This window comes from Fukomys damarensis, unplaced genomic scaffold (genome assembly GCF_012274545.1).
Source record: "Fukomys damarensis isolate Sample0158 unplaced genomic scaffold, DMR_v1.0_HiC HiC_scaffold_26, whole genome shotgun sequence".
Taxonomy (NCBI): domain Eukaryota; kingdom Metazoa; phylum Chordata; class Mammalia; order Rodentia; family Bathyergidae; genus Fukomys; species Fukomys damarensis.
Genome location: NW_022900938.1, coordinates 3,531,686 through 3,555,262, shown reverse-complemented (window position 1 = coordinate 3,555,262; position 23,577 = coordinate 3,531,686). Strand labels below are relative to the sequence as shown.

The 23,577-nt window shown below is 40.4% G+C and overlaps 1 protein-coding gene across 1 annotated transcript in view; it reads left to right on the top strand.

Moving 5' to 3' along the window:
• Ccdc150 (coiled-coil domain containing 150) overlaps positions 1-23,577 on the top strand; it is a 63,980-nt gene that overhangs the window by 3,247 nt on the left and 37,156 nt on the right. Inside the window, 12 exon segments of the mRNA XM_033756265.1 lie at positions 1,398-1,618; positions 1,732-1,908; positions 7,241-7,341; positions 8,062-8,191; positions 9,960-10,003; positions 12,252-12,344; positions 18,844-18,951; positions 21,070-21,137; positions 21,139-21,189; positions 21,433-21,470; positions 21,473-21,606; positions 22,200-22,268. Of these exon segments, the coding sequence (XP_033612156.1) occupies positions 1,398-1,618; positions 1,732-1,908; positions 7,241-7,341; positions 8,062-8,191; positions 9,960-10,003; positions 12,252-12,344; positions 18,844-18,951; positions 21,070-21,137; positions 21,139-21,189; positions 21,433-21,470; positions 21,473-21,606; positions 22,200-22,268 (1,234 nt within the window).

Here is a 23,577-nt window from a genome sequence, read left to right as displayed (position 1 = left end):
ATTCTTAATTTTTTAAAAAATTCTGTAGCATTTGGGAATTGTTTTCCTAGTTTCCTTTTCAAGTAGTTTAATGTTATGTAGAAATACAACTGAGTTTTGTATGTCAATATTTTATTTTTGTATGTTAATTTTTATCTTGCATCTTTACTGAATTTATTAGTTTTTTCGGGGGGAGTCTTCAGTGTTTTCTACATATAATATCATGTTTTAGAAGCTAGGCATGGTGGCACATGCCTGTAATCCCAGCATTTGGGAGGCTGAGACAAGAGGATCCCTGCAAGTTTGAGGCCAGCCTGGCTACAGACTGAGTTCAAGGCCACCCTGGGCTACATAGCAAGACCCTGTCTAAAAAAAAAAAAAAAAAAAAAAAAAAAAATGGTGTCTTTAGCAAAATAAGATAATTGCACTTCTTCCTTTCTGATCTGGAGGCCTTTCGTTTCTTTTTCATGCCTGATATTCTGGCTAGGACCGCTAGCACTAGATTGAATAGTAAGTTGTGAATAGACACCTTTGCCTTTTTCCTGATCTTAGACAAGAGCTTTCAACTTTGCACCATTAAGTATGTTGGCTGTGAGCTTGTATTGAAGAACATACCTTCTCTTTACAATTTGTGGAAAGTCTTTATCATGAAAGGATGTTGGATTTTGTCAAATGCTTTTTCTGCTGATAGTTGAGCTTCTGACCAGGAAGCTAAATGATGCAGCAAATGGTAGGCCTCTGGCAGCCTGAAGAGGAGGTCAGAGCAGCTCTCCCAGGCCTCTTCCCAGCTCACTCCGCTGAAGACCAGAAGCTGTCTGCAGCAGCAGTTGGCCGAGTACACTAGCAAGCTCCTTCCAGGGAGGAACTGGGAGCTTTGAGCGTTAGCACTTTCTGTGCCTTGATCTCAGGCTGTTGAGCTCCTGGAAGTGAGTGTGTACCTGAAGTAAAACTGCGTTTTTTTTTTGTGCTCTAGGGAGATAGCTATTCCTGTTCCTTCTTGGGGCCAGGTGAAATAATAGCCAAACCACACGGAACCCGAGTCAGGGTGCTGTGGTTAGTCTGGACTCCCTCAAGGACAAGCTGGCCTTGGGGTTTCTCTCCAGCTGTATGGTACAGCATCTCAGGAGGCATTTGTGCCTGCTTATGCCTCGTCTTTTCCTACCCATTTGATGTGGCTATTTTTTCAGGCAACCACTGTGTCTCTTACAACTCATTTCTGACTTTGTCTCAGAGGGAGCTGGTTTGTGTACGGGTCTTTATTTCGTGTATCTGTGGGTGGTGGAGAATGAGCCTCGTCTACCATGTTGTTGATGCAACTGTCAAATTCTTCTAATTAGAAAGGCTACCCGGACTCTGTAGCTGGGGTCACCATAGTGAAATTGCATTGTGTAGTACTGATCTTTGGGGTCTTTGTTCAGAGGTCAGTTGGAAACTCCAAACTATTTAGAAGACTCTGCCAACCAGAAAGGCATTCGTCCTATCCCGAGTGAAGTCATCCATCCAGGAAAAACAGATGTTTTATGGCAGAACTGTGAGTTTCTGGTGAATCGAATGTGCCATCTAGAAAGCCTCATCCAGTCCTTGAAGATGAACATCTTCCGTCTGCAAGTGGAGAAGGATTTGAATCCACAGAAAACAGGTACGGGGGAAGAGTCCCCAGAAGTATGGTCCTGTGTGAGTGCTCGATGAGTTATAATTCTTTCCCTTTTCCCTCTTGTCTCCTGCCGAATGCTACTCCGTGGCATCTGGTAGCTTTTCTGAAGGATCGACTGAATATAATACAGGAAGAGCATTCCAGAGACCTGAAGCTGCTGCATCTTGAAGTGATGAACTTGTGTCAGCAACTGAGAGATGTGAAAGAGGAGGAGGACAAGGCGCGGGATGCAGTGCAAAGATCGGCCGCCACTCTGGAAATCGCCTCAGAGACAGGTTTGAGTGTAGAGTGCTAGAGTACAAACTTCCGGGGGCAGTGAGCCCCTTAGACCGACTCTCAGGAATAGGTGGCATTGGACATTTTGCTGCATTGATAATGCAGGGCGCTGTGTGCCGTCAGCCCCTAGTTGTTTAGTGCCCTTACCCTGGATGGGAACAGTGCACCAGAGGTATGAGGCAGAGTCCGTGTTCCTTTAGAGCTTTTTGTTGGCTGGAACAATGATGAACAGGAAAAAGTACGAGTGTAGAAAACGTTCCAGGAGGAGAGGACAAGAGGTGGGCATTGCAGAATAAGGGCCTTGAGTTGAGAGTGTTTGAGAGTGGAGGATGCTCCCTGGGGTGTGGGTCAGGTCGGCACAGGAAGGAGGTGGGACTTGGGCTGGACCTTTAGGAAATACAGTGGAGAGGTAAGGGCATTTCAAGGAGCACCACGGGGGCAATGGAAAGTACGGACTACCGGGAAGAGTAACTTAATACACAGCTTTTCTCCCATGGCCTGTATTATTGGACATGTTATTTTGCAAGGCCTTCTGAAGTAGGGTGCTATGGTAATTCAAGTGAAAGGACTTGTTTTTCTGGTAGAGTATTGGAGCTTGGAGAGAGGTCATCTGTCCAAGACCACCACCTGTCTTCTTCCTGTAACCTAGGTTTTCTCACGGGATGTAGTCAGAGTGAGATACGTAAACCAGCCTGACAGGAGCCAGACAGGGCCGATCCTGCGGGAGTGATCGAGGTTTCTGACATAGAGGGGACTGAATGCGAACCTGTGGGGAAGCAGGCGTGGTGGTGTCAGAGCGCGCTGTCTGTGAGGGCAGCCTGAGGCCACAAGGGGGCCGAACAGTCTGACCCAGGATGGGGAGTTTGGAAAGGAAAGGGGTATTTTATGAAGAAAGATGTTTTAGACTGTGCTACTGGGTGGGGACTGAGAATAGGAAAGCAGTGCTGTGGGTTTACATCTGCGATTGTGGCGTCATTAACAATAAAAAAGAGAATAGGTAATGAAAGCTGTGTTGTCTTTCCTTAGTTCCTCAGCATAAATAGCTAGAAGAAACCGTTCTTTAAAAAATAAGGATGTACCCTGTAAGAAAAATATCTGTCATTTACCACCTTGTCTTCTGATTATTGAATTTTGATGGGAAGTAGATATGATTAATCATGATTTATGATCCCAGAGGTGAAATGATAGGAGCCATTAATCAAAGAAATAAAATGACTCTCTTTAAAGCCATCTCACTGTTATATTAATTCAGATTTACAATACTAAGAAACATTTGCAACCATGTGAAAATGGCTTTTATAGGTTGCCAAAAGAAAGCCTAGATTTGAACTGACATACCTAGACAATTTCTTTCTGTCATTTTAAATTATTTAGAACTTCTGTTTTTAAAAGAATGCAGCTCTGATTGAAGAGGAGTTAAAGACTACAAAACGTAAAATGAACCTTAAAATTCAGGAGGTAAGACAAAAGAATACTAGAGGGTCGGGTGGCATTGGAACTGAAGAAGTGACATAAGAAACTAAAAAAAGAACCAGTAGAGTTTTTGAAGGAGAAAATATATGACTCTATCATAGAAAGACTAAAAATATGGCACATGTGATCCAAGTGAAAATACTTGCCCTCATGTTAAATTAAAGACTTCCTTGTTCCTGAATATTGTAAAACTAGAGATACAGCAAAGGCCCTCTGAGCCAGCTGGGAAATCAGTCTCGTCCTGTTGCTCTTATTCATGTGGGCGCCTTCACCAGAGGCCTTTTAATGTAATTGTGTTTAAGATGAAAAGCATTTGATAAGCCTGCTCATCTCCTTTTACCGTGAAACCTTCATTGCAGCCTAGGTTTTGGAGTTAGAGGTGAGGGGCCGCACGAAGCTGTTGGACTAAAAGTCAGCAGCGGAAAACAGAGCAAGAGTCAGAGCAGCTTCTTTCTCTGCGTGTCTGACAGTGGCCCGTACACCGCAGCGTCCCAGGCAGAGCTGGAACCAGCTAGCATCAGTGCAAATCAAAATGTCAAATTACTTTCAGAAGACTTTTTCCTATAAGCCAGAGAGGTACTCATGCTTCTTAGGAAATTTCTCATGAAAAACTTTTTAAAATTTTAATTGTACTGCTGAAGGTAGTAAACATTGGTATCTGGAAAATTCTCTTATGTAGAGAAATTTACTCAATTTAATGAAAGCATAATTGTTCATAGAACATTTTAAAATTTCAGATAGGTAAACTCAATAAAAAGAAAAAAAATAAAATTTCAGATATGTTCATGGACTGTCTTTTAGAGAAGTTTTAGGTTTATAGAAAAATTGTGGAGAAAACAGACTTCTGTACCTTCTGTTAATGATGCTTTAGAAACTAACACCTCAGTCGTGTAATTATCAGTTTCTTTTCATGAACACTTTGTGTGTGATTATATGCAAGAGCGGCAAGTGCTTCAAGTTACCATTTTAAAAAAAGCTTAAATTCCTTAAAACTCATAAGAATGATTTAAAAAACCAGTGAAATGTTTGCTTTAATGGCTGATTTATAGACTGAACACGTTTGACCGTGATGTCACTGCAGTACAAATTAGGCAGTTTTGTGAGTAAGAACTGAAACCTCCAGGAACAAATTATATCTTGATCATATTCTACTGCATACTTGATTCAGAGCTTAGAAAAGTGCTCTGAGGTGCTCCTTACAATGAAGTAATTGCAATCTGATACAGAAGCCTGAGGCAGACAGAGCCCCAATGAGAACTCTGACTCACTCTTCTGTACAGTTGTAATACTGAACCTGTCATTGGAAGAAAAGGGATTTCTAAGCTTGAGGAAGTAAAATTATATAAATCTCAATAGATTTGACCACATGAAAACTTAAAACTTTTACATGTAAAAAGCAAAACTAGTATTTTTAAAAGTAAGCAAAAGTTGGTCATTTTCCCTTTTAAAGAATTTAAAACTGACTTTTAAAAAGACCTAAAAAAAAAAAATGGGTAAGGAATAAAAGCATTGACAGTTCAGAAAGAGTTGAAGGGCTAATAACCATATTGGAAGATGTTTAATCTTGCTACGAGCCAAAGAAACGCAGAAATATTAAGGTGTCATTTTTCATTTTTTACATTAGGAATGATTTAAGAGAATGACAACACATAGTGCTGTGAGGTTTATTCAAATACAATTGATATGTTAATATCACAAAGAAAATGACAATGTTTCAGAGGTAACTTTAACCTAGTAAATTCTTATAGGAACTTGTCCTAAGGAAATAATCGAAAAATAATAGAAGATTTTTTTCATGAGCATGTTCAGGAGAATAGTATTTTAGAATGGTGAAAAAGAAAAACTTTCATGTTCAGTGTCAGTGATATTATTAGGAAAATCAGATGATTATGATGATGAAAATCAGATATTGTTAAGAAAATCCAAGATGAGCCATCTTGTAACATTTCATACTGATACATATTTTACCTTTTTTTGATTTTTAAAGCCTATTTTAATTATGAAATATATCAATAGAGGAAACATTAAAAATATATCCAATAATTATAAATATGTCCTTTTCTTTCACTTCAACATTACTTCATCAAAGAAGTAGCATTCTCAACAATTCCTGTTTTAAGCTAGAAGTGATCTCTTCCCCATCATAATGAAACTTTTCTATTTTTGTATAGTTCATTTTACAATCTTTTTACTGATAAAAATAGGTTATTGTACACCTGGAATGGAAAAAATTGTATTTTGCTACTTCACCACCACTCTGCACTTCTGACTCTGGGTCTCCTCTAGCAGACTGGTCGGACGCTGTCTGCCTTGGGGTGAGGTCAGACCCCCCCCATACAGGGCTCTGCCCCTCAAGACTGCTCCCCACTTCCACTTCAGATGCCAGCACCCCATGACCAGAGTGGTTCACAGAACTCAGGGAAACGTTTTTTGTATGTTTTAATCTGAATTACAGCATTTAGGAGGTGTTGTTTTGCAGCTGCCTGGTATTTTGATTTTTGGGGGTGCAAACAAGTGGTACACGAAATGAATTTCATTTTGGTGCACTGCTACGTGGATATGAGTTGCTAGGTTAATGTCATCCCCATTACCTCCCTTTCTGTTTGCTCACCTTCGCCCAGCCCTTTTCCCAGTCTCTCAAAGTCTACCTTGGTGTTTTCAGGGAAACTCTTCTCTTACATTTACACATTAATTTTAAGGATACCTGCTGAGCACCCTACATCTGAACATCCAAACTTCGCAGTACTCCCAATTCTGAGATTTACTGAGCACTATGGAGGTGGTCAAAAAGTTTCAGATTTCCGGGGACCCGCCTGGAAGATATTTAATTTGCAGTCCGTGCACATAATAAAATCCAAAAAAACCGCGAAGTCTGAAGCACTGTTTGTCCTGAGCATTTCAGTAAGAGAGTCAACCTGTGTTACCAAGGACACGGATGAACAGACAGCTAGCAGAAACGGCAAAGCACGCGGAAGAGGGAGGAGTCCTGCTGTCCTGGCGCCCCTCTCCTGGAAGGCCCGTGCTCAGCCTTGTGAAAGCTCTCCACGCTCAACCCGCTTTGGCTTTCCGGAGGATTCAGCCCTTAGGCTTGCTTGTGCTATTGCAGCTCCGCCTGTACAGGTGGTCGGTGGGGCTGAAAGCCCCAGCCCCACCCACCCAAGGAATGACACTGGCCTGGAGATTCCGGGGCTGAAAGGGGCCAGGAGCCAGGGGCAGGCGTCCAATAGGTGTTTATTGTGTCGCAGAATCACAGAACCCCCAATTCTTCGTGTCAGATTTGCCTTCTGCTCAGTTACTGAATTATTTGTTTAGAACTTTCAATTCCAAAACAATTGAAAGAGCATTTAGAGGTATTTTATAGAACTGCAGGATTAAAAAACGATGAAATGCAAATATAAAAAAATAAGCCAGAAATATGGAAAATACCTACTAAGACATGATGCTGGTGGTTTTCAGACTTTTTAATGACAATCCATTATGACTTATTTTTACACTGCAACACCAAATGTGTGTGTGTGGGGGTGTGTGTGCAAACATTTTATGTAGCAGTGCTTTCCTTTACTGTTTACTCTGCATTCTTCTGTTCTCTCCTACTCTTTTCCTTTTCCTGAGTGCTGCTTGCAGCTTGCTAGTACATCTTCATCCCAAATTTGGGCAGCGGACGTAAACATTAGGAAGATGAGGGCAGCAAGCTTGACTCTACCCCTTGGCGAGGAAGAATGCGTGTTTCTGAGTAGCCGTAAATGAATGGAGGACATAGGAGGGAGGCAGCGTGGCTGGCAAACTCATCACGCTGACGTTGATCTTTGTTAAACTGGTGCAGTGTTTGCCTCACCTAACCACAGTGTCATTCTGTAGCTCAGGAGAAGCACTTCAGGGAATCTCTTGAGAAATTGGGATCAGCTATGCTCCTTAAAATACAAGAAATGGGATCCACAGTGGAGGGGGAACAGAAACAGGTAGAAGATTTCCTTTCCTTAAATTTTTAAAAAAGTAAAACCAAAGCAAAAGGCTAAAGTTTTAGTTATAAACTTAGAATTTTGCTAATTTGCTTTAGATTTATTAGGTGCTTTTCTCTAATAGCCTATTAACATTCTTAATACAGTTTTTAAAATTTTAGTGCAAAATAAAAAAACTGGCTCTACTCTACTGTTACTCATTCTAGCGGTCTTCATTTATGAATGAGACAGCTAGGGACCAGAGAAGTGTTTGTGTCAGGCTGTTTAGAGATGCACTCTCAGCTCTTGGTACAGCGTCCTCCTTACTCTGTACATGTGTTTGCTACAGGCCTTGATTTGGAAGGCAACACCCTCACCTATATGTGTGACCTGGACAGAAAATAAAGACTGAACTGAACTAACACTTGAGGCCAAGAATATTAAGCAAAGCAATCAGGAGCATATTTACACAGCAAACTTCAATTTTTTAAATTTAAATTAGCTAAAATTAAAGCAAAAGATTCAGATCCTCCGTGATATGATGAGTTCCAATTCACATGCTCGGTAGCCTCAGAGTGGCTTGCGAGTGTCGTGCTCAAGAGTGCAGGGAATGCTGCTATACTCCCCACATCGTGTTGAGGTCTCTTTTCCCCTCAGTGACACGAAGTTTGGAAATTCTGTAAAGCCATTTACCACGAATCATTACCTTACAGAAAAGAAGTTTTTCTTATATAATTTCAGGTGCACATTTTGCAGCAAAACTGCCTGGCCTTGCGCAGTTCCATACAGAGCACCCAAGAACTACTGGCACAGGAGCAGCAAAGAAAGGGAGAGTTGGAGACTGCTACCTCACAGCTCAAGACTGACCTGAGTGAGAACATAGCTGCTGGAAGTCACTTTTGCTAGTGCTTTGAGAGTTCATGTAACAGCTCTTTGGGGCCCAGGTTCTTGTAGTAGCCAGGGTTCTTGTATTTCTCACAGTCCTGAAGGTAAAACATTGCTGATTTCTGTTCTAACTGTAGCACTGCAACAAACATGAATGTCGGTATCCAAAAAAATGGCCTCTTGGTTGTAAACTATTTTAGTCCCTCTTCCCATGCTTATTGAGGTGTGGATTTGGGAACATTTGATTTCTAGACATCTGGCTTAAATATGAGATAAACAAAAGTCAGGGAGTAAACTTTTAACTCTGGCTAACTTACTGATTTTGTCATTCATCGTGTCAGACTCCAGTCTTCAGAGCATCCACATATCTTGACTAACTTGTGGAGATGGGTATGTAAGGGACCTTGGTGAGAGCCTAGACTCCTCTGTTAACCAACAGAGTCCTCAGAGGTGACATGGCCAGGAAAGGGGCGGGGTCCCGGGATCACATCCGGGTGCTCGGAGTCCATCTTACTACTGCTTTGTTACATCATTTTATTATATTTCAAGGCGGTTGCAGTGCAGAGCTTGCAGGCTTATGTAACTAGCGCTGCATTATTTGCACACAGGTTTCACATAAATTAGTGCTCAAAGCTCCATAGCCGTGCAGAGTTACAAGAGGAAGAAATGGCAAAGTGAAGCCTAAACCTGGCTCTTCTAACTCCAAGCTTAGTGTTGCTTTCGTTTCACCGTTTCTACTCTGGTTATGCTAAGGCAGGGGATACCAAAAAGGAAATGAAAAGTGCTGTGTACAAAATATGGAAGAAAGAGTAAACTGTTCAGTGTTGATTTAGATTGCTTTTGCAAAAAATAGTGGACTCATTTTCCTTATAGTTGTTGGGTAGTGATTTACTATTGAAATTCTCACTGCTAGTGTCCCGGGATAACTTTGTCATCTTCTGATGATAAGCCTACAAAATGGTGTTACATTTTATGATGCTTCCACACATGATCTTGTTTGAATCTTGTCAGAAAGATAGGGAAATAAACCCACTAGATAGAAGAATACAAAGATCTAGATGGGCTGTGCCCATGACCCTGTCTTAATTACTTTTCTTGTTGCTGAGACAAAATATCTGACACCCACAGTTAAAGGAGGAAGGCTTTATTGTAGCTCACAGTTGTAGAGGTTTCCCTTCATAGTTGGCTGGCTCCGAGGCAGTGCTGCATGGCAGAGGGCATCACAGAGGAGAAACGGTCCATGGCATGGAAGACAGGAGGCAGCAAAGCAGCAGCAGTGAAGTGGTAGCAAATAGCAAGCGACAACAGCCCCTCTTCTGTCCCTTTATTATATTGAGGCCACACACCCTCAGGGCTGCTAGCACTCACACCCTGCATGGGCCTTTACTGTGTGTGGTAGAAGATCCCTACACAAAACGTTTAAGTGTGACCTTGTGTGCAAGTGACTGTGAGCTAGTGTCTTTGATAATTCCATAACTTAATTTCCAGTTTATAAAAATATGATAAAAACACGTAGGACAAGGATACTTAGGTTCATCTTGTTTTCCCCAAAAGATATTGTCTATAAAAATTAAAGCTTTAAATGAGAATCAAGACTTGCCATGTAAAGGTACATGATCCCAACAATGAATGTAACTGTACTGAAAAAAAAAAAAAAAAAAAAAAAAAAAAAAATTAAAGCTTTTGGGGGAGAATACCATGTTATTTCAGTGTAGTAAGTAGTTGTCATAGTTATGTGGACCTTTTGTTTTTAGTTTCTAGGGATGACCTCATTTCGAAGCTGCTTGAAGAAAACAAGGTAGGTTTTCAGGTTCTAGAGTACAGAAGTGATCTTTCGTCTCTTTATTAGTAGTAGTATCATTTTCTTATTTGTGTTGGTTTGCAATGCTTGGGATTCTCCCAACAGCTTTAGAAAAAAAAGTTTTCTATAAATAACTTCTATACTCGGGCTGATAGTAGGTATTAAAAAGTAATCATTTCAGGGCTGGGGATTTAGTGCAGTGGTTCTGCTGCCTACCTTGCAAGCACAAGGACCTGAGTTCGATCCCTGGTACCAAAAAAAAAAAAAAAAAATGTTGTAATTTCATGCAGGTTATTATAGTTTGAAAATGTGAGGAAAAATCAGATATTTGTGTTTTCTTGATTATAAATTATTAAAAGAAATTTTAGTGAAACGTAAGACACAGCTACATATCAGTAGTGGCTGCACCATAGTGTCTGTGTATTTAATGCCACTAAATTGTACCCTTAAAAAATAGTTAGGATGTTAAGTTGTGTAGTTTATCTTACCACAGTTTAAGAAATGAATGGGGTTTGGGGCACACCCTATAAACCCACCACCCTAGGAGGCCAAGGCAGGAGTTTGAGCCTACCCTGGGCAACTTTGCAAGTTAGTGAGATCCTGTCTCAAAATTTAAAAAATTGAAAGAGGGAGAGGGAAGCAGCTAGTGTGAAGGCTCTGGGTTTAATCACCACTACTGCCAAAATTAAAAAAAAAATATGTCTATAGAACTACTTTATACCTTAATGCATTTTGCAGTGGAATAATTTTTGTGGTTGCTGTCTCATCCTGTCTTGGTGATGTGTATCTTTCTTGAGCAGCACCTGGTGGGAGAATAGAAAAGTGGTTTTCTCTGTAAGAAGAGAATTTACACCCTACCCTTGCCCATCTCCCTAGATTGCCCTTAAGGAAAGCCCGGCCCACATCCCATCACTGTCACCACCTCAGGGAACTAGTTTTGTTTTGTTTTTTGCAGACCATAGGTGCTTTCTTCAGCTGCACCCCAGGTACCCTGTCTTCATTACAACTTTAAAAGATCTGTGAATGTGTTCATTTGAGACCACAAGCTCTACTGCTGATAGGAAGAAATGTGTATGTAATATAAATATTTACCTCAGAGAGTAGAGCTTTCATGATAGGAAGATACTAGTAATATTTAGGTTATGTCAGGCATATTCTTTCTCATCAGGACCCTAATGTCAGAATAGATTAATGAGTTTTTAAACAGACTGTATTTTTAGAGCAGTTTTAGATTCAGAGCAAAATGTACACAGCCAAAGGCACGTGGATTTCCTGCACTACCCCTGCTGCTCCATGTGCAGTAAGCACCTGTCCGGTGGGTGCTGTGTGACAGTCGAGTCCACACAGACCACACGGATGCATCGTCATCCAAGTCTGCGGTTGACATCAGGCCTCCCTCTTGGCGCTTCCATTCCATGGGCTTGGACACATCCACAGCAACACACAGCTCTACGACAGTGTCATACTGAGTACTTTCACCACCCCAACCCCATGTTCGCCTGTCTGTCCTCACCCCGCTGCCCTGGCACCACTGGTGCTTCCGCTGTCTCCTTAGCTTCATCTCTCCCAGAATGGCATGTGCTTAGAATCATACGGCACACATAGAATATTTAGACGGCTTTTCTCAGATCAGAATCATTAAGGTGACTTCTCTGTGTGTAGCTTGATAGCTCCTTTCTCTTTGGTGCTGAGTAGTATTCCATTGTTTGGATGTTCTGCAGTGTGTCTCAGCCTGTTGAAGGTCATCTTGATTGCTTTTAAGTTTTGGCAATTATGATTAAACTGCTGTGAATGTCTGTGTGAAGATTTGTGTGGAGATAAGTTTCCAGTTCCTTTGGGTAAATATCAGAGAGCACAATTGCTGGATCATATGCTACTAATATTTTTAGTTCTCTTGACACTGCACACTTTATCATCCAGAGCTTCTCCTCATTCTGCAATCCCACCAGCAATTTCTGAGAGTGACTGTTACTTGCACGTCCTCACCTGAGTTTGGTGTGGTCCCTGTTCAGGGTTTTGGCCATTCTGATAGGTGTTGAGTGGTATCTTGTTGTTGTCTATAAATGATTTAGAAATGAAGAGAAGTTTGGGAGTTAAAGATACTAAGATTTTTAAAAATTTCTTATGAGGTGAACATACAGCTTGTGTCATTAGAACTTGGTACCAGCAAGAAGGTAGATAGGTATTTTATGGAGATACATATAATACATATGTGAAAAAGAGAGTAATTATTTTTTCCCACTAGAGTATGCAGATGTCTTTCAACAAGGAACATAAAGAAAATGCATATTTGAGGTCTGAAATATTATCCCTTCATCAAGCATTAGGAAAAGCACAGGTAAATCTTCACTATTTCTCTGGTTTTTAGATGTTACTTTTGTTCAATTAAAGAACCAAAATTAGGGCCAGGGAATTAGCTCAGTGGTACCACTGTCTGCCTCACAAGTACAAGGTCCTAAGTTCAATCCCCAGTACCAAAAAGAACCAAAATTACTCCTGATTATAAACTCACACTATTCCTATCATCAACTTTATTTCCACAAGGTCTAAATCATCTGTGAAACATTATCAAATTAGGTGCACCTCTCATTTCATTTTTCAGATTCCTATGACACAATGGTATATATTACTAAATAGTATATATTACTAAGTCATACACTAGTTTACACCTTGCCTTTGTTTGCTTTGTAATTAGTCATTGAGTATATACCTCCCCAGACCCTGACAGTTAACTGTTCTCTTAGTTACTTTTCAATCATTGCTGAGACTAAATACTGGACACCCAAAGTTAAAGGAGTAAGGTTTATTTAGCTCACAGTTGGTAGCAGTTTCAGTCCATAAATGGCTGCTTCACGGCAGAGGCCACACGGCAGAGGGGCAACAGTTCATGGCAGCAGAAGACAGCAAAAGCAACAAGAGACCTTGGCATTGCCTCCTGCCCTTGTTCTCTTACCCAGACTACTGGGATTAGAATCAGAGGACTGGTTTAGTCATCACATGCCCTTAATCCTAGCATCACATACTCTAGAATTCAGCCACCTCTGAAAAAGTTATGTGTGACTGCCTGAGGCCCCAGGGGACACTGAGACCCAAACTGTAACAGCTTCTAAGCAGTTCAGTGGCAAGAGCTCTCTTACATTCTTTTTTTGTACCTTCTATAGCAAATAGCACAATGGGAACCTAATAAATGTCCTGGATTTTGGAGATGAGTATAATCATTTTCTGTGGGATGGTGGTTCCCGAATTTAGTTGATCCTTTATATTAGTACATACATGTGTCATGGTCACCACATAGGTAGCTGTACTGAAGTTATATATCACAGAGCCCAGTAAATCAGTGTCTATCCCTTAAAAATAACTTTTCTGTTGGTACAATGTGATAATAACAATGTTAGAATAATAGTGCTGCTGTGCTTTCTTTATAATAAAATCCAAAATAAATGTCTTTTTGTAAAATAACTTCTATTCTCCCTATACTAATACTAGTTAACACTTTTACTATATCCATTACACATTCCAAGCTGTTCTAAGTACCTTGTATTAATAACTGTGAATTTAATTTTTTATTATTTGTGTGTGTTTTTCTTTTCTTTTCTTTTCTTTTCTTTTCTTTTCTTTTCTTTTCTTTTTTTTTTTTTGATACCAAGGATTGAACTCCACAAGGCAGGCAGTGAAACCACTGAGCTAAATCCCCGGCCCTTATTTGTGTATGTTTATGATACCTAATGGCTACATTTGTTTTGGGGAGTTGGTACATGTGTATGTATATCATATCCCATTCCTCTCCCACTCCAAACCTTCCCTCCTTTCTACAAAGCCCGACTTTCTGTTTCCTGTCATCTCTTCTTTACCGTATTTTTCTCTTTACTCATATTGTTTTTCTCATATAGAGAAACTACAATATTTCACTTTCTGGGTCTGACTTTGTAACATTATAGTCTTAAGTTCCATCCATTTCTGTGCAACTGGTGTGAATTAATTCTTCTATATGGCTGAATAATAATCCGTTGTGTATGTATTTTCTTTATCTGTTTTTCTGTTGATGGACATCTAGGCTGACTCCAGGGTTAACCTCTTGTGGCTTGCGCTACTGTAAACGTGGATATGCTTGCGTCGGTACAGTTTGAAATCTTTAACTCTAGAAATATATCTAAGAGAAGAGAGCTGGGGTAAATGGAATTCTAGTTTTAGTTTCTTTTTTTTGGTACCGGGAATCGAACTCGGGTCCTTGCGCTTGCGAGGCAGGCCACCGAACCGCTGAGCTAAATCCCCGGCCCTAGTTTTAGTTTCTTGAGGAATCTCTGCACTGATAATCTGTAGTGGTTGTACTAGTTTACATTCCTACCAACAGTGTAGAAGAGTTCCTTTTCTACCATATCCTTACCAGCACTGTTTTTTTTGTGTTCTTGGAAGCCATTCTGACTGGGCTAAGATGGAGTCTCAAGAGTTGTTTTGATTTGCATTTCCCTGAAGACCAAAGATGATGATGGACACATTTTTTTGCATTAAGTTTATTCATACATTTTAGGTATACAGTATGCTGACATTTGTCATTGGGAACTTGTACCTTTATATGACTTGTCTTCGTTCTTATTTTCTCCCCATTCCCCTGCCCTCCCATCAACTCCTCCACCCCTCCCTCTTTACAAACACTTTGTTTCCGTTTTTTCTTTTTCTTGTGTTTATTCCTTTCCTTTCTTCCCTTTCCCCAACCCTTCCCACTGCCCCTTCCCCTTCCCCTTTAAACCTTTTTTCCCTCTTTCACATTATCTGTTAATACATCTTGATCCTCATTTACACTTTCAGTTTCTCACACCAGAGAAACTATTTGGTATTAACATGGGTGTCTTGTTTCTTTCACTTAAGAGCATCGCTTCAATATGTATCCATTTAGCTATAAATGACTCTAGTTTATTATTCTTTATGGCTGAGTAGTATTCCATTTTATAAAACAAAACAAAACACATTTTCTTTATCCAGTCACCAGTTGATGGGCATTTGGGCTGTTTCCAAGATTTAGCTATTATGTGTCACTGTGGTGATTCTTTTAATTGTTTTGGGAATATACGCCGTGTGGGATTAGCTGGGTCAAATGGGAACTTCTAGTCCTAGTTCTTTGAGGTGTCTTCATACTGATTCCCATAGTGGTTGCACAAGTCTGCACTCCCACCATTAGTGGAAAAGGGTTCCTTTCTCCCCACAACCCCACCATCATTTGTTATTGCTTGATTTCTTGATAGCAGCCATTCTTTCTGGGGTGAGGTGGAATCTCAGTGTTGTTTTCATCTGCATCTCTTGAATGACCAGTAATGTTGAACATTTTTTCATATGTTTATTTGCTGCTTCTACTTGTTTGTCTAAGAAATGTCTGTTCATTTCAGTTGATCATTTTTGAATTGGGCCTCTAAATTTTGGGGTGTAATTTTTTAAAAAATTCTCTATATATTCTAGATAGTCCCTCTGAGGCAGATGGTGGCATTACTGAGCTAAATCCCAAGCCCCCTTATTCTAGATAGTAGTCCTTTGTCTGAGGAACATCTAGTAAAACATTTTTCCTATACTTATTTGCCAAATGTGCTTTTATGTAGTTCATTTGCCTGTTTTTTGATTGGGTCGTTTGTCTTGGGAGAGTTAACTTTTTTAGTTCTCTTAGATACATATTATAGTCCTCTATTGCAGGAGTAGTTGGAAAACTTTTTTTCCATTCTGTAGATTGTCTCTTCACTCTTGAGCATTTCCTTTGCTGTGCTGAATTTTTTTAATTTGATGCAATCTCATTTGTTCATTCTTGATTTTATTTCCTATGCTAATCGAGTTCTGTTTATTAAGTCCTCGCCTGTGCCTATTGGTTCCAGTGTTTTCCTTGTGTTATCTTTCAGCAGTTTCAAAATTTGTTCTTATATATCTAGCTCTTTGATTCATTGACTTGATTTTAGTACAGGGTGAGATTTAAGGATCTAGTTTCAATCTCCTGCATATGGATAATCAAGTTTTCCCAAAACCACTTGTTGAAGAGATTAGCTTTTCTCCACCATAAGTGCTTGCTCCCTTTGTCAAAAATCCGATGGCTAGCCAGGCATGGTGGCACACGCCTATAATCCCAGCACTTGGGAGGTTGAGGCAGGAGGATCACTGTGAGTTTGAGACCAGCCTGGGCAACATAGTGCATTCCAGGGCAGTCTCAACTATACAGGGAGACCCTGTCTCAAAAAACAAAACAAATTAAAAAAAAATCAGTTGGCTAAAGGTGAATGGGGTTGTTTCTGTGTCTTTTATTCTGTTCCATCAGGCTATACATGTATTTTTGTACCTGTACTTTACTATTTTTGTTAACTATCACTATGTGAGTATAACTTAAAATCTGTAATCATAATGTCTTCTGCTTTGCTTCTTTGCTCAGGACTGCTTTGGCTATTCCACGCCTCTTATGGTTCCATATACATATTACAAATGTTTTTGACCATTCTCTGAAAAAGTTGATGGTATTTTAATAGGGATGTATTAAGTCTGTGTATTGCTTTTGGTAATATGGCCATTTTAACAGTAATAATTTTGCCTACCCAGAAGCAGAGGGTGTCTTTCCATTTTCTAACATCCTAGTCAATCTCTTTCTTCACAGTTCTATAGTTTTCATTATGAAGGCCCTTTACCTCTTTGGTTACATTGATTCCTAATTTGATTTTTTTAAAAACTATCATGAATGGAATTGTTTCCCGATTTCCTTCTTAATGGGTTCATTATTAGAATCTAGCACTTGAATCCTCTTTTTTCAACTGTGTTTCCAGTGAGGTTTATTCTTTCCTTTGGATGCTTGTGGGTTCTTGACCTCCTTGTCTCTTTAGTGTTTTCTTCAATGTTGGTTTGGTGGTCATTAATTTCTTTATTTTATTTCTCCATCAATTTTGAAGGATAACTTTGCATGGTATAGTAATTTAGATTGGCAGTATTTTCTCTTAGGGCTTGAAAAACTTCAAGTTCTCCTGACTTTTGTGGTTTATGTTTGCCCTTTTATGTAACATTGATACTTTTCTCTAGTAATGCTCTTTGTTCTGAGTTTCTGGAATTTTGACTATGATGTGTTGTGGCAAGGTTCTTTCCTGGTCGTGTCTATTTGGTATTCTAAATGCCTTATTTACCTGGGAATCCTTCTCATTCCCCTGGTTTGGAAGTTGTGCAATAATTTCCATGAAGGAATGTTTTATGCCATGAGTTTGGTCTTCTTCATCTTCAATTGCAGTAATCCTTAAGTTTTTCTTTGAAAGTCCACTAAGGGCTCTTGGATCATCTGATTGTCTCTTGCTTTTTTCATTATTGCTGAGTAAATATTCTACTTTATTGACCTCATGCTCAGGTCCTGAGGACATGTCTTTTCACTGAGCTTGCCTGCTTCCAAAACTTGGAATTGAGTTTTTCATTTCCAAGGTTTCTGCTTGATTCCTTTTCATAATCCCTTTACCCATAAGGTTCTTCATATCTTGAACTAGCTTCCTTAATCATTCAGCTGCTCATTTGCATCTTCTTTAAACTCATTGATGATCATATTGATTGATTCACTCTGTTGTTTACTTATATCTTCAAGTTCATTGAACATCTTAGTGCTTGCTTCATTCAGCTGCTTACTTGTCTCTTTTTTTATTCCATCGGTCATTTTAGCTATTAGTTTTTTGTGTTTTTATCTGGAAATTCATTCACTTAAGTGCCTGTGAGCTTTTTGGGAGTTAGGAATTTTTGTAATTATCTTGTTGCCTTATATTCTCACTTATATGTTTTTTTGTTGAAGGCTGTAGAGGAGTCTGTGTATAAAGCTGTTTTGGTATTGTGGAGATGTCTTTAGAAAGTGCCTTTCTCCCTATATTGTGTCTTAGGCTTTGGGATTTGCAGTTGCGATTTGGGATTTGTGAGGAGAGAACTACTACTGGTTACATCAAGGTCTACAGACCCAACCATATATCAACATCTAACTTAAAACTTGTTTTTAAAGTTCTCAACTCTTTCAATACCCAGAAATACAAAACATAGAACTGATGAAGAATAAGCTGGGAAATGAATATGAAAGAAAAAGGAAGAAGATAAAAAGGAAAGATAAGAAAAAAGATAAAAGAGAATGAAAAAATGTTTTAATGATACTATTTTTTAATCTGAAACAAGGAGGGAGAAGAAGAGGTCTGATAGGCTATGTTTGGGAGCAGCAAGAAGGAAGAAAAATAGCTGCTAATTAAGATGGATTTTTTCAGAAGACAAATTTCAAAATATCAAAGAGAGGGCCAGGGATTTAGCTCAGTGGTGCTGCCGCCTCCCTCACAAGTGCAAGGTCCTGAGTTGGATCTTTGGTACCAAAAAAAGAGAGAGAGAATTAACTAGTTATAATAGTAAAATAATTTATATTTTGCTATCATAAATGCTAAAGAGAATTAACTGATAGTAAAATAATTTATGCTATTATAAATACTATTGGTGGTGAAGGAACTAAGACATTTTGTGTGATCAGCTAAATAATTTTGAGTGTTCATGATGTAGTTTTGGAAATCAATTTCTGCAGTATCAGCTAGGCGCTCACCTTATAAGTTCCATTCTACAAATGCCTCACTCTAGTTCACCTGTGTTCATAATTGTGAAGAACAGATCAGTAAAATGCCAAGTGCCTCAGTTGCTCCTCCAATCAGTGTCTCCTTTTAACTTAGAACTTTGTAGGATATTTACTCCAAACATCGAATGCACTGTATAAACTAATGAAATATGAATTGGGCACAGGTTAAATAAATTAAGTTTACATACACAGTGACATAAGTGAAACCCTTCTTCATCAGCGAGACTGACTTGCTGCGATGTTGTTCCAGGGCTTGAATGACCAGCTGACCAGGAAGTGTTCCAAGCTAAGCAGTATGCTTCAGACTGCTGGCGTGGAAAAGGCCAGGCTGGTCGCTGACCACCAGGCCATGCTGCAGGTACTGACTCGGCTCTAGTGAGCTTCTGATAGGGGCAGCGGGAAGCCAGGCTGGCCAGGGCGTCAGGAAATGTGCACAGCCAACTGGACAAATAAAACGTTTGAACAACAGATTCCAGACCTTACTGAATTATTTTATTTCTTGATTAGTAGTTTTCATTAGTCATCAGAGGAGTATTTATTTGGCCTTACATTCAGTGGTTTTTAATGGTTTCTTCTCAAATATTACGTTAGGAAAAATAGCTGCCTGTCCTGTTGTTTACAGAATCACTTAATTAACTGTAAAGCATTACCATCTCCCAAATACCTTGGGACTTCCCACTTTGCTCCTACCACCCTCTCTGCTGAGATCTTCACTACTTGAAGTTCTGTTTGTGAGGACTGACACTGATTAGGGAGCTTCATCTTCTTAGCCATGGGGATGTTTGCCTTTTCAGGTTCTCTTCCTTGGACACTAACGACTATCATAATAATAGCTCTGTGTGTTTGTAGCATGTGCCATCCGTTGTGCTAAGGATTTTACATATGTCACCTCCTCTAACACATTTGCACTGGCTTGAACCCCTGGAGGCACCTGCATGGCTGTCCAGTTGGGCCACATGGGACCCTTCCATTGGATGGAACAAGCTGCCCAGGGGGATGGTCATGCATGTCCCCTGGCGGTTCAGAGCTACCTGCCAGCGAGATAGATGAGTTACAGCTCTGTTGGGAATGTGTTAATCATAACAGCTGCTACATGAAAGGGTGTTTATTGTCCTCATTTTACCAATAAGAATGAAGTTTGAAGATGTTTGTAACCTACCCAAAGTCACCTAGCTAGTGAGGAGGACGCCTGGGTCTCACCTAGGTCTGAGCCAGGGTGGTGACATGTGCTGGGTGTCCCAACTACTCAGAAGCCCGAGAAGGTGAATCACTGAGTTCGGGAGTTCATATTGACCCCCCGCTCGGAAAATGAAGCACGAACAAAATGACAGAAAACAAGCTTAGTCTGATCCCAGAGTCATTGTTTTTCAGTCTTTCCATTGTGCTGCCCCCTGTCGTGTGTTGTCTAATAATGATGTTCATGATTTATTTCATGTCTTAAACTGATCTCCTAGAAGCAAAGTTACTGCCTTATGTGCCTGTTATTTCCTCACTGTGCTAAATGTGTTTCATGTGTAAAAATACTCAATACCTTTTCATTAATTCAACAGTGTTTATTCTGTGTGAGTATGATACTAGATAAAATTATAGGTGAGACAAAAATCCCTACATTTATGTACTTAAAGGATAATGTAATATGTCACACTCTCACAAATATTTCAAAATTTTGAGATAGAACACAATTTAGGATCCCATTTTACCAAGTGTAAGGCTTTGTTTTGCAATCAAAATATCATTAAAATAGAAGCATTTTAAAATACATTTGCAAAAGTAACTTAATATGTATGTTTGCAAAATCTTCTAAGATTGTAGGTGAAGGTTTTGTGTGTGTGTGTGTGTGTGTGTGTGTGTGTGTGTGTGTGTGTGTAAATGTTGTCTCAAAAAATAAAAAAGCTGAAGTTGTAGTTCAGTAGGAAGGGCCTGGGTTCAGACATCAGTACTGAAAAAAAAAGTTGTTTTGGTAACTCCAAAACGATGACCCAGAGAAAATAAAATTGTGGAAAACATTTATAATGCTATTGCCACAACTGAAACTGAGTACAACTTAAGATATTCTCAAGATAATTCATTGTTAAACTATTAAATGATTAACCCTAGAGAGTGGGATTGTTTGGAGGGTGGGGAAGATAGAGGTGAAGAGATCTTTTCACCTGATATTTAGATACATTTAGATTGTTTTACCTTTTAAAATGATCATATTGAAATCTTAGTATACCAAAAATATTCTTAATATGATTTTTAATTTTTAAGAATATATTCATATCAGGAGCGTTACAAAAATTTCATCATCCTGGGTGAATAATACCTCTTGACCCTTGGCCAGTGGAACTATAAAATGATACTGTTGAATCAACTCAGGCTGGAACAAAGAGAAAAGCATTAGAATAAATTTTACAGAAATGAAGCTCGTGTTTTACAAGTCAGTTCGGTCACTCTGAGCCGCACTGTATCGGCTTTCTCTTCCCCTGGCGCTCAGGTGGAGCAGCAGATGATTTCGCGGACGCTTCAGGAGCAGAGCCTCCTGCTGGATGCGGCCCACGGCACCAGGAGAGCTGCAGGCTGTTCAGGAAGAGAAAACCCAGCTCCAGGCGCATCTGTAAGTGCAGCACGGTGGCTATGCGTGCGTTTGTGTTTCTCTCCTTTGATGAAAACGTTTATCCCCCATCAGCTGGGCCAGCACAGAGATAAAGATTCTGCCTTCGAGGAGCTGGCTTGATAGAACATTCATACCTGTTCTCAGTAGGAGTTGGTCATGCATTCTAAAACAACACTGAATCACTCCTCCTGCTAAATCAGAGCTCTCATCTGACTTTCATGTTGTCTGACTTTTCTCCTGAAGGAACCATTTAGCCCTTGAGCATAACCAGTGTGTGCAGAGAGCCAGGATGCCGAGCAGAGGACGGCTGTGCAGAAGGAGCTTCTGGAGTCAACCATCGCGAGACTGCGAGGCGAAGTGGACGCATCGGTGCAAGAGAAGTCCCTGCTGGAGGAGAACGAAAGGTTTCGGAGACGGGTGGGTAGAAGCAGATTCCCACTGCCGCCTCCTCACGGAGCGATGGTGATGTTGCAAAATTGTACTCTAAGTGCAGTTTCAAGACCAGAAATTGAACCAGATGCAGTTTGTCCGAGTTTCCCCTTAAAGAAATCCTAGTGGCTAACGTGTCCCCTGGAGCCTGGGAAGCAGTCTGTGACGAATAGAACAATGCACACAGCACCGGTGAGTGTCAGCAGATAATTCACACATCCTCCTGTTAGGTAAGGGTCGCGTTTGGAAAGTTGACATCCTCTGGAGGGGGAATGGTGGAGATTAGGGGCGCAGCCAGGTCTTCCTAGCTATGCGGGAGTCGACATCCTCTGGAGGGGGAATGGTGGAGATTAGGGGCGCAGCCAGGTCTTCCTAGCTATGCGGGAGTCTGCCACGCAGAGATGGCTTTCTGGTTTCTGTTCGTGCTTCCTGTTCACCTCAGATGCCTACCTGGCCCCTCTTCCGGGCGGAGTGCAAGGGGGTGCCGTGTAGGTACAAAAGCCACACAGGCTGTGTGTGCTCCAGGAGAGCCTGTCAGCCGCTGTGAACCTGACCTATTGCTTTCTCTCTCTCTCCGGCAGGCTAACAAGACAGAAAAAGAAATAACACAAGAAAAATGCGCTTTGGAAAAGGAGTTAGCTAAAAATAAGGTATCTCGCATTTTATTTGTTGATGTTCACTATGTTTTATTTCCCTCTGTGTCGCTGCCTGCTGTGGGTGATTTTGCTGTTGTGGGGCCATAAATCTGATGCCCCTTTGGAGCTTTTGGGCACCTCAGTGGAAGGCAGCTTCCGCGCCATTGTGGGGGAGTTGTGGGGTCACAGGGAATCCCTGCTGCCCACTGAGGATGTCAGTCAGGAAGCCTGAGCAGGAGCGGGGGGCTGGGGGAGCAGAGTGATGCTTTCTGACACTGCTCTTTTAAAAAACAAAAATGATTTCAACCAAGCATGGGTACATTTGTGCCTGTAATCCCAGCTACCTGGGCAGCTGAGGCCGGATAATCATAAGTTCAAGGGCAGCCAGGACAACTCAGCTAGACTCTGACTCTACAAAAGAGTGTAAGACTGCAGATGTAGGTTGGTGGTAGAGTTACCCTAGGCTTGGACCCCAGTACTGAGGTCAGGGGACTTTCAAGCTTCCTAAGTGCGCATAAGCACCTGCTGCCTGATCTCAGAGGTAAACTTTTCTCTTTTATAATTTTTTAGAAACTAAGACATATTTGTACATTTGGGGGTGCACTGTGAAAACTCCATACAATGTGATGATCAAATGAGGGTAATAAACACTTCGCTCTCTTCTCATGAGTCATGTTAGGTGCTTGGAAAGCTGGGTCTTCTCTAGACATTTGGAAATACAGTTTGTTGTTGTTGTTGTTGTTGTTCTTTTTTAACCAGTAGCTTTCCTTACCCCACTCTAGAAAGCTCTAGGATGCTCATTGTGTTTTGGAGCCTTTATAACTGCTGTCCACCTCCTCTTCCCTGTATCTTTGGACCACTCTGTTTTTCTCGCAGGGAGAACATGTGGGACTTGCCTCATGTACTCTGGTTGATTTCATTTGACATAATGAACTCCAGTTCCATCCATGTTACTGCAAATGGTAGGACGTCATTCTCTTCATGGCTGTGCTGATGTACCATACTTTCTTTATCATCTGCTCCACTGCTGAGTATCTGGGCTGATCCCACGCCTCACTAATTTGAACAATACAGTAATAAACACGGAGGCGCAGGATGCTCTGGTGTAATGATCTCTTCCCTCCTGGACATGTGTCCAGTGGTGGAATCACTTCTATTTTCAGTTTTCACAATAACTTTCATATTTTTAGTTTTCAGAAGAAGGTTCATACTCTTTTCCATAACAGTACCAATTTACATTCCCATCAATGGTGTTTAAGGGTTCTCTTTTCTCTGTATCCTTGCCATTGCTTTTTTTTTTTTTTTTTTTTTTTTTTTTTTTTTT